The sequence below is a fragment of the Pseudophryne corroboree genome, chromosome 3 (genome assembly GCF_028390025.1).
Source record: "Pseudophryne corroboree isolate aPseCor3 chromosome 3, aPseCor3.hap2, whole genome shotgun sequence".
Taxonomy (NCBI): domain Eukaryota; kingdom Metazoa; phylum Chordata; class Amphibia; order Anura; family Myobatrachidae; genus Pseudophryne; species Pseudophryne corroboree.
The window spans coordinates 565,498,988-565,514,015 of NC_086446.1; the positions used below are offsets into that span (position 1 = coordinate 565,498,988).

Consider the following 15,028-nt stretch of genomic DNA (forward strand, 5'->3'; position numbering starts at 1 on the left):
GGGGCAGGGGCAGTGACAGGGAGTTACAGGGAGGGTGAGGGCAGGGACGCTGAAGGGTGGTTACAGAGAGGGTGAGGGCAGGGACGCTGAAGGGTGGTTACAGGGAGGGTGAGGGCAGGGACGCTGAAGGGTGGTTACAGTGAGGGTAGGGATGCTGAAGGGTGGTTACAGGGAGGGTGAGGGCAGGGATGCTGACGGGGAGATATAGGAAGAGTGAAGGCATGGGCACTGACAGGGAGTTACAGGGCGGGTGAGGGCAGGGACGCTGAGGGGGAGTTAGAGAGAGGGTGAGGGCAGGGATGCTGAGGGAGAGTTACAGGGAGGGTGAGGGCAGGGACGCTGAGGGGGAGTTACAGAGAGGGTGAGGGCAGGAACGCGTGCGGTGGGCTTCCTGGGCAGACAGGCGCAGTGGCAGAACTAGAGAATAGTGGGCCCAGGTGCAACAATATGCATTGGGCCCCATCGTATATTAAAAATAGGGAAATGGCATCCCCCAAAATATGGTTTGTCTCACTAACAAGGGGTGTCGCCACACAATAGTACTCCCAATTCACATTACACCACACAGTAGAGAGCCTTATACACCGTATGCCATACAGTAGAGAAGCTTAAACATGGTACAAAACACAGTAGAGAGCCTTATACAACGTATGCCATACTGTAGAGAAGCTTATACATGGTACACCACACAGTAGAGAGCCTTATACATGTTGCGCCACAGTTTAGAGCCTTACACAGGGTACGCCACACAATAGAGAAGATTATACATGTTACAACACATAGGGGGGTATTCAATTATTGCCAGATTTTTCGACCAGTCGAAAAATCTGCAATTTATCTTCCGTTTTTAGGGCGAATTAGATTTGCCCTATTCAATGCCTGTGCCGATTTTTCGACTTGTTGAAAAGTCCGGCACTGGCAAAAACCACATGAATCTGCGAATTTGCAGTCGATCTATGAGTTTTGATGAATTTGGGAGCGTTTTCGCCCATGCCAATTCGACAAAAAAAAGGGGGGAAATTCATGGGCGAAAAAGGATTCAAAATCGGTCTCAAAACACCCGCAATTGAATACCCATGGTCCAATTTGGCACATAATTGAATACCCCCTATAATAGAGAAGCTTATACACATTACGCCGCACAGTTGAGAGGCTTATACACTGTACGCCACACAGTACAGAAGCTTATACACGGTACGCCACACAGTACAGAAGCTTATACATGGTACGCCACACAGTACAGAAGCTTATACACGGTACGCCACACAGAACAGAAGCTTATACACGGTACGCCACACAGTTGAGAGCCTTATACACGTTACGCCACACAGTAGAGAGCCTTATACAGGGTACGCCACACAGTAGAGAAGATTATACATGTTATAACACAGGGGGGTATTCAATTATTGCCGGATTTTTCGACCAGTCGAACAATCGGCAATTATCAGCCGATTTAGGGCAAATTAGATTTGCCCTATTCAATGCCTGTGCCAATTTTTCGACTTGTCGAAAAATACGGCACTGGCAAAAACCACATGAATCGGCGAATTTGCCGCCGATCCATGTGTTTTTTTGAATTTGTGAAAACACCTGCAATTGAATACCCTTGGTCGAATTTGTGCCATTTTTTCGGCTAGCCAAAAAAACAGCACATAATTGAATACCCCCCATAGTAGAGAAGCTTATACACGTTACGCCACACAGTTGAGAGACTTGAACACGGTACACCACAGAGTAGAGAAGCTTATACACGGTACGCCACACAGTAAAGATCTTAATAAACGGTACGCCACACAGTAGAGAGCCTTATACACGGTACGCCACACAGTAGAGAGCCTTATACACGGTACGCCACACAGTAAAGAGCCTTATACACGGTACGCCACACAGTAGAGAGGCTTATACACGGTACGCCACACAGTAGAGTGCCTTATACACGTTACGCCACACAGTAAAGATCTTAATAAACGGTACACCACACAGTAGGGAGCCTTATACAGGGTACGCCACACAGTAGAGAGCCTTATACACGGTACGCCACACAGTAGAGAAATGCACACGTCAACATTTACTACCGGGAATGATAGATAGATAGATAGATAGATAGATAGATAGATAGATAGATAGATAGATACAGATGTGGCAAGCAGCAGTGAACGCCATGCTGCGGCTATTCGCAGCCTCCGTTCACTCCATAGAAGTACACATGCGCGCTTCATAGACATGGCACTAGTGGCGCCATCCATGCCGCGATGCGTACGCATCCCGGGATGGATGAGTGTGGCTACATCTGTAGATATGGATATACACACACACACATAGTAAAACACACACACAGCAAAACACATATACACAGACACACAAACACATACATACAGCTAAACACATAGCAAAATACATATACAGTATACACAGAAAAACATACACATAGCTAAACACACACACACACACACACACACCTAAACAGACATAGGAAAATACATATACAGTATATGCAGAAACACACACAGCCATAGCTAAACACACACTCTTTACTTTACATGTGTTTTCTTTTTCCACACTTTCACACTGTGGATCTCCTGGCTCTGGCTCCAGCAAGGCTCCTCACTGCAGGGGCTGAGTGCATTGACTCACTCTTCTGTACACACACCACAGACTGCTGCCGTGACTCCCCCTCCTCCCTCCTCCGTATGTCCCAGCATGCAGTGGAGGGCCAACACGGAGACCAGGAAGCTGAGAGCTGCAGCAGCAGTGCGGTGCAAAGACGAAGGGTGATGTGAGTAATCACCCTCTCACTGGCTTTCTCTGTCAGAACTTGTAGCTCAGTGGCGGCAGCGTGTAATGAGTCAGTGTGACTCACTACACTGCTGCCAGCTGCGGGCTCCTTCACAGCGCTGGGCGGCTCCATCAGTGAGGAGGCAGGGGGAGGGGCGGCTCCATCAGTGAGGAGACACGGAGAGGGGCGGCTCTATCAGTGAGGAGGCACGGAGAGGGGCGGCTCTATCAGTGAGGAGGCAGGGAGAGGGGAGCCGCTGTTCATGCTGCTGGCGCCACTGCTGATGTCTGTCAGAGTGACAGGCGCTGGCAGCCGGCATCAACAACGCACATCAGAGCAAGGTCGCAGAGCGGGGAGAGCGCCTCTCTGACTCAGCGCCTCCCTGCTTTGCAGGACCTTGCTGAGCGGGTAGCGCCGGGCCTGTGTGTGTGTGTAAGGCCGCTGTGCGTATATGTGAGTGTGTGTTTCAGGCCACTGTGCGTATATGTGAGTGTGTGCATCAGGCCGCTGTGCCTATGTGTGAGTGTGTGTGCTAGGCCGCTGTGTCTATATGTGTGTGCCAGGCTGCTTTGCATGTGTGTGTGTGTGTGTGTGTGTGTGTTTAGGCCGCTGTGCATAAATGTGCATGTGTGGTTGTCAGGCCGCTATGTGTATGTGTGTGTGTGACAGGCCAATGTATGTGTGTGTGTGTGTGTGTGTGTGTGTGTGTGTGTGTGTGTGTGTGTGTACAGTATACCAGGCCACTGTGCATATGTGTTTGTGTGTCAGGCCACTGTGCGTATATGGGAAAGAATAGAGGCGCTCATGTCATAATAACATTATATTACCATGAACACAACCAAAAGGTTAATAAGAATTGGAAATATATATTTATTAATATAAAAATTAATAAACACACTTTTAGAACAACTAATAAATATACATATTTTATGCTAGCCTAATAATCACTGAAAAGCCACGATATATAGAAGTAAGAGACTCACACGGATTGTGTATATATAAATAGTCCAGTAGCTAGCTAAAACCATAGAATGAAATAAGTAGCTACTTATTATCCAAATGTAACAGGCTAATTTCCAATAAACATGCAACTCTGTAACCAGTCCTGCTGTGAAGTGGTTATTTATATTAAGCACAGTTACTTATGTGTGCAATAGTTGCTGATTGCAATTGTAGGCTCTTAGGATATATTTAACCGCTTATGATAAATTCCAAAGTTCAGAGAGCCGATGTGTATACAATGATGTTATTGTTTTGTTACCTCTCCAATGGGGCTGGTGAACCCACGCGTCCCCTGGTATATCCAATGTGTGCCCAGTCTGTTATAAAGCTGGAGGATGGGTAACTTATATGACCGCGAGTCACAGGTAACCTGCTGGCGATATTGTCCTCAATTTCCCCAGGCGAGCGCCGCCCGCTGCAGAATCTCGGGGAAGAAGCAGGTGTGCGGACAGCCACTTGCTTCAGCCGCGGTGGTCCCACTGCACGTGGGTCTCCTCCTGTGTTCCCTGGACGTGTGTCGTCCGTTGATGGTAGAAGGGGAACGCTGAGATGAATGGCTTTAGGCTGCCGCACAAATCCCGTATAACGGCTGCCTGCTGTCTAGGGACGTGTGTCACCCGCTGCTGTATCCAATGGAGCGGGGTGATTGCAGATGCGTCCCAGGACGTATAGTCCGTCCAGTGACCAGTGAGGCGGAGTCCTGACGCGTTTCGTCACGTGACCCGTGACTTTTTCAAAGAGAGATACTGTGCGTATGTGTGTGTGTGTGGTTGTCAGGCCATTGTTCGTATATGTGCGTATCGGGCCACTGTGCATATACATATGTGTGTGTCAGGCTGGTGTGTGTGTGTGTGTATAAGGCCACTGTGCCTATATGTGAGTGTGCGTCTAAGACTGCTGGGCATATGTGTATGCGTCAAGCTGCTGTGCGTATATGTTTTTGTGTGTGTCAGGCTGCTGTGTGTATATGCCCGTGTGTCAGGCTGCCGTGACTATATGTGGGTGGGTGTGTCAGGCCTCTGTGCTGTGTGTATATGTGTGTGTGTGTCTGCTGTGCATTTGTGTTTGTTTATAAAGTAAACTCAAAGAGAGAAAGTATTCCTTGGTAAGGGCACTCACGGACTGTATTTATCAAGTCACACACCATTATGGTGAGTTTTCACTCATTTTAAGATTCAACTTATAGTTTGCTGGCTTTTATAAACAAATAAAAGTGCAAGTGATAATAAAGGGGGTCATTCTGACCTGATCGCACACTGCCATTCATCGCAGCGATCAGGTCAGAGGTGCATCGGCGCATGCCAGACATCTGACAGCTGTCGTAGCCCTGCGCTTGCCTCTACCTGATTGACAGGCAGAGGCGGTCGCTGTGCGGGAGGGAGTGGCACGGCGGCATATGGCTGCCATTATGTGGGTGCGGTCCGACCAATGCAGGAGTGACCAGACCATGTGGGGGGGCGTGCCACAGCGGCTTCGTGACGTCACACGCAGCCTCTGCGACCATCACAACAACGAGTAACTCCTGGCCAGCACGCAGGAGCAAAAAGCATCGCTGCTGTGCAATACTTTTGTGTTGTGGGGCCGGGTCTGACATGTGGGGCGGACTACCCCTGTGCTGGGCGTCCCCCTGCATGTCAGTGTGGATGATCGTAGATGTGCTACATTTATCACAGCTGCGATCAGGTCTAAATCACCCCCAAAGCGTGGAAAAGAAAAAACATAGTGATTTTAAAATACTGTACTGCCGCTGAATATTCTTTTATTTGTACAATATATATATCTCTTTTTTGTGTTGTGCTGCTTATGTGAATTAAAGTATGTTAAACCAGTTGCTCTTGTATCGTTTATGTGGCTACTTCCAGCAGTGTTTACAATAAATACAATTGTAACAACCTGAGTCATTTCTCTATTTCATTACCATAAACAATTCTGATTCTCTTCATGTATAATATCTATATGATATGATCATTTCTAGAGTACTGGCGCTTATGTGTTTCTCCAATAATAATTAATGACTGTGGATCAATTTCAATAAAAATAACATAAAATTTATTACCTATACATCACAAACTAAAAACATCCTAAACATGAAAATCAGATAAAAAATTGAGGCATATATGGAGCTGAGAAATGTTTAAAGGTGGCTGCTCTCAGTGTCCACAAAAGGATCCCGGACTAAGTGCCTTGTGCAAAGTTCTCTGGTGAGAGGGAATATGTACAGCTGGTATTACCCGTGTTGATGGAGACTTCCAGAGGCCTGGAGATTTTTCAGCAAGCAAGCTGCGGCAATGGAACAAACTGGGTCTCTCCCATCAATGCTGCACAGATGAAATTCCTCAAAGTTCCAAAAGGCAGGTTTAAAAGTCCATATCTGGATCCGTCTTGAAAGTGGAACACTTGTGGTGGTCGTCGCAGCTTCAACACTTAACGCGTTTCCCTAGGTTAGGTCACCTAGCTTCATCAGAAGTATGGCTCCATCTGATTTTTGGGATCTATTTATACCCCATTTAATGACCTGATGCCCCACAGATGTGATGTAAAAATAATAATCAATCATCCACAGTCATGATAAAAATACAGAAATTCTATAGATAGTGTACTCATGATATACATAGAAAAGATTGGGAGGCAAACCCACATGAAAAAGGAATTTAAAAAACAGCAAATCAATAAAATAAATCTCTATGATCAAGAGGGTCAAAGGTCAGTGTGGTCACATGACTCACCCCCTGTTTATTATGGACAACCACTTTTAATCATATGCATTGATTCCAGAAACTTCCCTCCCCCGATTACTGGGATGATAGTGTCCCCATAATAAATATAAGACTTACATAAATGTCCCCAAACTGATATGTGGAGATAGGGAGGTTTTGTCTCCGGGACTCCGTATAGCGCTGTGCGCTCCTTCCGGGTCACGTGACAGACGGTATCACGTGCAAAAAGATTTAATGGGGCGCCCTGGTTGCTAAGCAACTCATGCGTGTACCTGCGTGGTGTGCAATGACGTGATCCCGCTGTCACGTGATCGGAACTCCGGAGAAAGGGTATGATATATTGAAAGCACATTTGTGAAGGCTGGTTGCTAAGCAACCTGAACGTGCACCAGCGTGGTGTACGTAACCATCATCCCGCTGTCATGTGACCAAAGGCTTCCAGTTATGTGGCTACAGACATATATTCCCACTAATGACAGCGGGATGATGGTTACGTACACCACGCTGGTGCACGTTCAGGTTGCTTAGCAACCAGCCTTCACAAATGTGCTTTCAATATATCATACCCTTTCTCCGGAGTTCCGATCACGTGACAGCGGGATCACGTCATTGTACACCACGCAGGTACACGCATGAGTTGCTTAGCAACCAGGGCGCCCCATTAAATCTTTTTGCACGTGATACCGTCTGTCACGTGACCCGGAAGGAGCGCACAGCGCTATACGGAGTCCCGGAGACAAAACCTCCCTATCTCCACATATCAGTTTGGGGACATTTATGTAAGTCTTTTATTTATTATGGGGACACTATCATCCCAGTAATCGGGGGAGGGAAGTTTCTGGAATCAATGCATCTGATTAAAAGTGGTTGTCCATAATAAACGGGTGAGTCATGTGACCACACTGACCTTTGACCCTCTTGATCATAGAGATTTATTTTATTGATTTGCTGTTTTTTAAATTCCTTTTTCATGTGGGTTTGCCTCCCAATCTTTTCTATGTATATCATGAGTACACTATCTATAGAATGTCTGTATTTTTATCATGACTGTGGATGATTGATTATTATTTTTACATCACATCTGTGGGGCATCAGGTCATTAAATGGGGTATAAATAGATCCCAAAAATCAGATGGAGCCATACTTCTGATGAAGCTAGGTGACCTAACCTAGGGAAACGCGTTAAGTGTTGAAGCTGCGACGACCACCACAAGTGTTCCACTTTCAAGACGGATCCAGATATGGACTTTTAAACCTGCCTTTTGGAACTTTGAGGAATTTCATCTGTGCAGCATTGATGGGAGAGACCCAGTTTGTTCCATTGCCGCAGCTTGCTTGCTGAAAAATCTCCAGGCCTCTGGAAGTCTCCATCAACACGGGTAATACCAGCTGTACATATTCCCTCTCACCAGAGAACTTTGCACAAGGCACTTAGTCCGGGATCCTTTTGTGGACACCGAGAGCAGCCACCTTTAAACATTTCTCAGCTCCATATATGCCTCAATTTTTTATCTGATTTTCATGTTTAGGATGTTTTTAGTTTGTGATGTATAGGTAATAAATTTTATGTTATTTTTATTGAAATTGATCCACAGTCATTAATTATTATTGGAGAAACACAAGCGCCAGTTTTCACTTTCTCATTCTAAAACATTTTCAGGGACTGACAATCCCTTCTGGCAGCTGTGACAGCGCGTCTGGGCCATTCTCTTTGTTCTGATTTCTAGAGTACTAACTTATCAGACTGGTGGTTACTACTGTAGCCGTATGTGTTACAGTTCAAGTTCAATAAAAAAAACTTTGTATCTCTCCTGTTGAAATACGGTCAAACTCAAAATAGACATGTGGTGGTTTAAATGAATGTTAAAAATCACCATATATTGAGGTGCACACAGGCCACGGTTCGTAGATCGCAATATATACCTCTCCAAAATAGATTTTATTAGGTGCACATAGGGATAAATCGGGACCCTCCACAATTAAATAGTATGTCCCGCTATGGAGCCGCTTACTCACTCTATCCCTGCTGTCCGGGATCCGTTTGCGGTGTGAGGAGATGGTGTACCCGAGCGTCCTGTTTTTTTTTGATGATTGCGGCAGATGTTCAATGCGGCAACTGGCTCCGTACTGATTTACCAAACGGGGACTGATTAACACTACCCGGGCATGGGTTACTCCAGCCGTGATGTTGTAACAGCTGATCGTAGCCACGGGAGAAATCAATGCGGCTGGGTCGAAATGCCGTCACTGAACGAGTTAGCACTAACAGCAGCCTGTATAGAAACACCTCAATTGTACAACTAATAGCAGGGGATCCTAAACGCGTTTCGTTACTTCCGGTGACTTTCTCAATTTCTCTGCATCAACCCAGCCACATTGATTTCTCCCGTTGCTACGATCAGCTGTTACAACATCACGGCTGGAGTAACCCACGCAGTGCAAGGGCTAATATTTCTGCCTCACATCACATTTAAACAGGCTTGGTACTGTATGATGATTTCCATAGTGCATATTACCAGTAGTATCTATCTAGAGTTGAGAACTAAGCAAAAAAAATTAGTGCTAAGGAGAGATGATTATGGGGGTTATTCTGTGCTAGGGACAGGAGGGTTGTGGGAGAGGTGTCCTGGGAGTACATTAGTGAGGTTTTAGGTAATGTGGACAATATGAAGGCAAATGGGTGAGAGATGACTTGGAGAATTAAAGTTTGAGGGGACTTGTAGGATCAGGTGTGCGAGAGGGGATATGTAGTGGCAATAGGTGATAAGTTATGTGGAAGATTGGTGGGGGTGATAGGTGGTTCAAAAGATAGGGGGGGCAAGAGGCAATGCAGAGGATCAGGGGAGGGTGAGACGTGATGCAGAGGATAAGGGGAGGGTGAGAGGTGATGTGGAGCATCGGGAGGGTGAGAGGTGATGTGGAACATCAGGGGAGAGTGTGAGGTGATGTGGAGCATTAGAGGAGGGACAAGAGGTTATGCAGAACATCAGGGGAAGGTGTGAGGTTATGCAGAGCATCAGGGGAGGGTGAGAGGTGATGCAGAGGATCAGGGGAGGGTGAGAGGTGATGTGGAGTATCAGGGGAGGGTTAGAGGAGATGCGGAGCATCACGGGAGAGTGTGAGGTGATGCGGAGCATTAGAGGAGGGACAAGAGGTTATGCAGAACATCAGGGGAAGGTGTGAGGTTATGCAGAGCATCAGGGGAGGGTGAGAGGTGATGCAGAGGATCAGGGGAGGGTGAGAGGTGATGTGGAGTATCAGGGGAGGGTTAGAGGAGATGCGGAGCATCACGGGAGAGTGTGAGGTGATGCGGAGCATTAGAGGAGGGACAAGAGGTGATGTAGTGGATCAGAGCGGGGTGTGAAGTTATGCATAGGATTGTCCACCTAAGAGGAGCAGCAGCAGGAGGAATAGGCGTGACTGGATGGAACCGCCGCCGGGCAGGATTAACACACACCAGTCAAGCACCATTACTGACATAATCCTCTGCCTGACTACCAGCCCTCACTGTACACTTTATGTAATCAAATTTCGTATTTTAGTCTGCCGTGAGTGCTAGACACGCCAATGGGCGGTGCTAGTCACGCCCCTCCGACGGTGCATTCCCTAATAAAATTTGCTGCGCACGCCTATGGCTATACATCTGCACATCACACGTGTTGCTGTATAATGGAATCATCCCTCAGGCAGTGGGGGGATTACAATCAGTGTGGTCACTCCACCAAACCACCCCACTCTCAAATTAGTAACACCCCACCCCCACCCCTATCTTTTGGCACCATTGACTGCAGTTTGTATTTTTGCCACTTACCATTACATAGCGGACACTATCCCTCACACAGCAATACCCTTCAAACTTAAACCATTGGAGTGTACAACAAGAAAAAAATGGTTTGCTTGGTCTGCTTGTACTGCCCTTTACATAACACACTTCACATTTAACCACTTGGATTTTCAGTATTTTACAAGAGTTAAATGTATCATTTTCTTTTTCAGCTGGGATGGGCCAAGTGGTATTTATTAAATTCTCTGATTCTTTGTAAAATATCTTCATTGTGCATGTTGACAAAACAATTTTCTACTGGCAGAGCCCTAACCCTAACTTTGTAATGTTGACATAATGACCATGTTGATATTATGTCCATATTGACATGTTTACTGTTGACATTTCAACAAGTCAACATAATAACTACATATCGCTCAAATAGACAGTGGTTCCCAAACGCGGCCCTCAAGGCAACCCAACAGTCCAGGTTTTAAGGATATCCATGTTTAAGCACAAGTGACTTAGGGCCTAATTCAGAGTTGACCGCAGCAGCAAATTTGTTAGCAGTTGGGCAATACCATGTGCACTGCAGGGGAGGGGGAACAGATATAACATGTGCAGAGAGAGTTAGATTTGGGTGGGGTGTGTTCAAACTGAAATCTAAATTGCGGTGTAAAAATCTAGCAGCCAGTATTTACCCTGCACAGAAACAAAATAACCCACCCAAATCTAACTCTTTGCACATGTCATATCTGCCCCCCCCCCCCCCCCCCCTGCAGTGCACATGGTTTTGCCCAACTACTAACAAATTTGCTGCTGTGATCAACTCTGAATTACCCCCTGAATTTGTACCTCGGTCAGTTTGACTATACCATCTGAGCACAAGAGGGGATATCCCTAATACCTGCACTGTTGGGGTGCCTTGAGGGCCGTGTTTGGGAACCATTGGTCTAAGAGGAGCCCGCTTTTTGGGCACTAGCTATGTTCTGAGAGAACTGCCACCTTTGTCCCCACTCACTAACTTAAAGCTCACTATAACCATAAGCATTTCTTTTAACGGCTGCCCCAGTCCACCACAATTCAATGCCTCACATTCTGCACTGCACATAAAGAAGCAGAGAAATAAAGGGGCTCCATCATTTCCTTTCTGTCTCAGTTACCAAGGCCAACTTGTTAGAGAGGACGCAGTGAGGCTGCTAGTCATATAAACAGTAGGTTTATTATAAATATAAAAATATAAAAAGTGGCTATTATAGAATTTGTATTGTCCAGTGTTTGGCAGCACGCTCTCTTCTGACGTGATGAGCAAGGCTTTGCCACACATCAGAGATCCAGTTTCCAGTTAGACAGGCAGCTTTGTTCCCGATGCTGTGTGTGCAGATCACTTCTTTCTCACAGTTGGCTGAAATTAAGAACACAATGTTTTTGTAAGGAATAATAGTCCTCATTTCAGAACTACGAACTTAATAGCACTGACAATGATCAGCAAACGCACCATAGGTAGACTTCCCTGGGCCCCAGTCCAGAATCACGGCTAATCCTATATTCAGACTATTTCCTCCCTTGCCCTGTGTATAATCTCTCATATATACTGTACAATCATAGCCAATACTCTCCCCTCCCCCTCCCCCCCCCCCCCCCCCCCCCCCCACCCCCTTCCCCACCCCCACCTTCCCCGGATAGAATCTGTGCATCACAGTGCCAGGACACACTTCACAACCTGGCAGCAAGCCGTTTAGGTAGGAGAGAGAGGCCCATTAGTGCTGTGTGTCATGTTGCAGATACCAGTGGCACAGATAATCAGCATGTTGGTTCCGGACCCAATCTATGATCACTGCAATCACTGCAGTTGGCCTTTGGCAAATCTTTGCTGTCACGGATTATAACCAGATTACCTGTTACTTAAGCAGAAAGTCTGTACCGGTGGTATGCAAATGGATAACCACAGGGTATAGTCGTGAGCGGAGAGATAAAGCAAAGACAGAACAAAATTATCCTTCAAATCTCAGGTATTTTATGATGAAAGGTTCACCTTTGGTTGCTTTGTCCTATTCTTATAAACAGAATGGAGTTTTTCGATGAGGAAACGCTTGTCCTCTCCCTCCTAGGAGTAGTAAAGAAAAACACAATAATTATAAGTACCCTGTGGATACCAGTAATGTGTGCTAATAATACATAAAAAGTCCCTTGGACCTCGGCCTTCCTATATGGATGCTTTGAGCTCAAACATGCACTAGATCCATTGCAGTTGGGTGCCAGAGCCTGCAGAAACTGGTGGTTGGCCTGGAACTACTTGAAATCGGTTCCAGTAGATTTTACAGGTACATAGTTGTAACCTATTGCCTAATTCTGTCTGTTATTACACCTTATATTATTTCCCAGTATTGTCCGTTGCACAAGCAATGTGTAAGTACACATACTTACACTCACTTCCACGTTCACTAGAACCCACTATAACATTGGGGGTAATTCAGAGTTGATCGCAGCAGCAAATTTGTTAGCAGTTGGGCAAAACCATATGCACTGCAGGTGGGGCAGATATAACATTTGCAGAGAGAGTTAGATTTGGGTGGGTTATTTGGTTTCTGTGCAGGGTAAATACTGGCTGCTTTATTTTTACACTGCAATTTAGATTTCAGTTTGAACACACCCCACAAATCTAACTGTTGTGGGTAGCTGCGAAGGCTCCATTGGGCAGCTGTTACAGACATATCTGCACATCTGGGATGTAGTTGTGTGACCAGCTGTCAGGAGACAGTCGGCATGCCGACTAAAAGGGACTATTCCCACTTGCATCCATAGAGTGGAAATAGAACCTGTCGCTCGCCACCAAGCCCGCAGAGTGGCGAGTGCAGCGAGCCCGCAAGGAGCTTAGTTATGCTCGCCCCCCCTTGCTGGCATTCTGCGGCCGGGATCCGTGCGTCGGGAACACACACCCAACCCGCACATCATCGGACTATAAAATCAAGTCTGCGGCAGCATTAGCGCACTACGATGAATCAGGCCCGGGTTAGCTAGAGTCGCTCAGACTGGGATTTTACATGCACAAGTGTCTCAGGAATTTACCCAGACTTGTGCAGAGTATCATAGGAGATATTGCTGCAGCTTCTAGCGAAGCTGAGATCCATACAAAAAATCTTGCACCCCAATTTCCAAACATAAACTGCCGAGTAAGAAGCGCCGATGTAGAGTCTCACTTTCTGCCAGAGGGACTCTATACTTTTAGCCATTTCCCGGAGATGGTTCACTCCTAATTATATAGTAGTCTAGCTAATAAAAGCGCCAAACATACTATAATGGAGGTTAAAAGAACTATTGCTCCTCTGTATCGGATAGTGCTTATTAAATAATACGCCCTGTTATGACATCTGAAAAATATATGAATGCCATTACACTTTTTTTTCTTTGCCTAGATAAAAGAAAAATCTAAGCACTTCTTTGTGACTTTTTATTTAAATATATAGTTAATATTTGGCACCTCTTATCTGGTATAAAACTTTGCAATTAAAACATTTGTTTTTTTTCCATATTAAAAAAAAAAAAAGAGAAAAAAGATATACCGGTAAATCCTCATCTCGTAGTCCGTTGAGAATGCATGGGGTATAGATGGATCCACTAGGAGCCATGGGCACTTTAAGAGTTTAATAGTGTGGGCTGGCTCCACCCTCTATGCCCCTCCTACCAGACTCAGCCTAGAAAATGTGCCCGAGGGGACGGACATACTTCGAGAGAAGGAAATACACAGATAGTGGTGAGATTCACACCAGCTCACACATAGGGGGTAATTCCAAGTTGATCGCAGCAGGAAATTTTTTTAGCAGTTGGGCAAAACCATGTGCACTGCAGGGGGGCAGATATAACATTTGCAGTTTCTTAGCAGTTTCTGAGTAGCTCGAGACTTACTCAGCCATTGCGATCAGTTCAGTCAGTTTCGTTCCTGGTTTGACGTCACAAACACACCCAGCATTCGCCCAGACACTCCCCCGTTTCTTCAGACACTCCCGCGTTTTTCACAGAAACGCCAGCGTTTTTTCGCACACGCCCAGAAAACGTCCAGTTTCCGCCCAGAAACACCCACTTCCTGTCAATCACAGTATGATCACCAGAACGATGAAAATTCCTCGTTATGCCGTGAGTAAAATACCTAACTTTTGTGTAAAATAACTAAGCGCATGCGCTCTGCGAACCTTGCGCATGCGTATTAAGCGACTAATCGCAATATAGCGAAAATCGGCAACGAGCGAACAACTCGGAATGACCACCAAAGTTCCTGCTGCAATCAACTCAGAATTACCCCCATAACCAGGCAAACCAAGCAAACCAGCTTGAACAACTCAGCAACAGCTGAACAACAGTACTTAACCAAGTAACAATGCAGTACATAACCAAATAAAGAGCAGGACTGAACCAATTAACAACTGCAGGATAACGAAGCGCTGGGCGGGTGCCCAGCATCCTCTACAGACTACGAGAAAAGGATTTACCAGTAGGTAATTAAAATCCTATTTTCTCTTACGTCCTAGAGGATGCTGGGGTCCACATTAGTACCATAGGGATGTACCAAAGCTCCCAGTATGGGAGGGTGAGCGCGGAGGCTCCTGCAGAACTGATTGGCCTCTGAGGACCTAAAGTTTGGTCAAAGTATCAAACTTGTAGAACTTAGCAAACGTGTTCGACCCTGACCAAGTAGCCGCTCGGCAAAGCTGTAAAGCAGAGACACCCCGGGCAGCCGCCCAGGAAGAACCCACCTTACGAGTAGAGTGGGCC

General features: G+C 46.1%; 1 protein-coding gene across 1 annotated transcript in view; it reads right to left on the minus strand.

The window, feature by feature from the left end:
• Nucleotides 1-11,461: 11,461 nt before the first annotated feature.
• The window catches only part of TMC6 (transmembrane channel like 6), a 79,678-nt gene continuing 76,111 nt past the window's right edge, over nt 11,462-15,028 (minus strand). The window contains exons 20-21 of the mRNA XM_063961290.1: nt 12,294-12,365; nt 11,462-11,663 (exon numbers count right to left, since the gene is read on the minus strand). Coding sequence (XP_063817360.1) covers nt 11,643-11,663; nt 12,294-12,365 — 93 coding nt within the window. The 3' untranslated portion in view covers nt 11,462-11,642. The remainder of the gene's footprint in view (nt 11,664-12,293; nt 12,366-15,028) is intronic.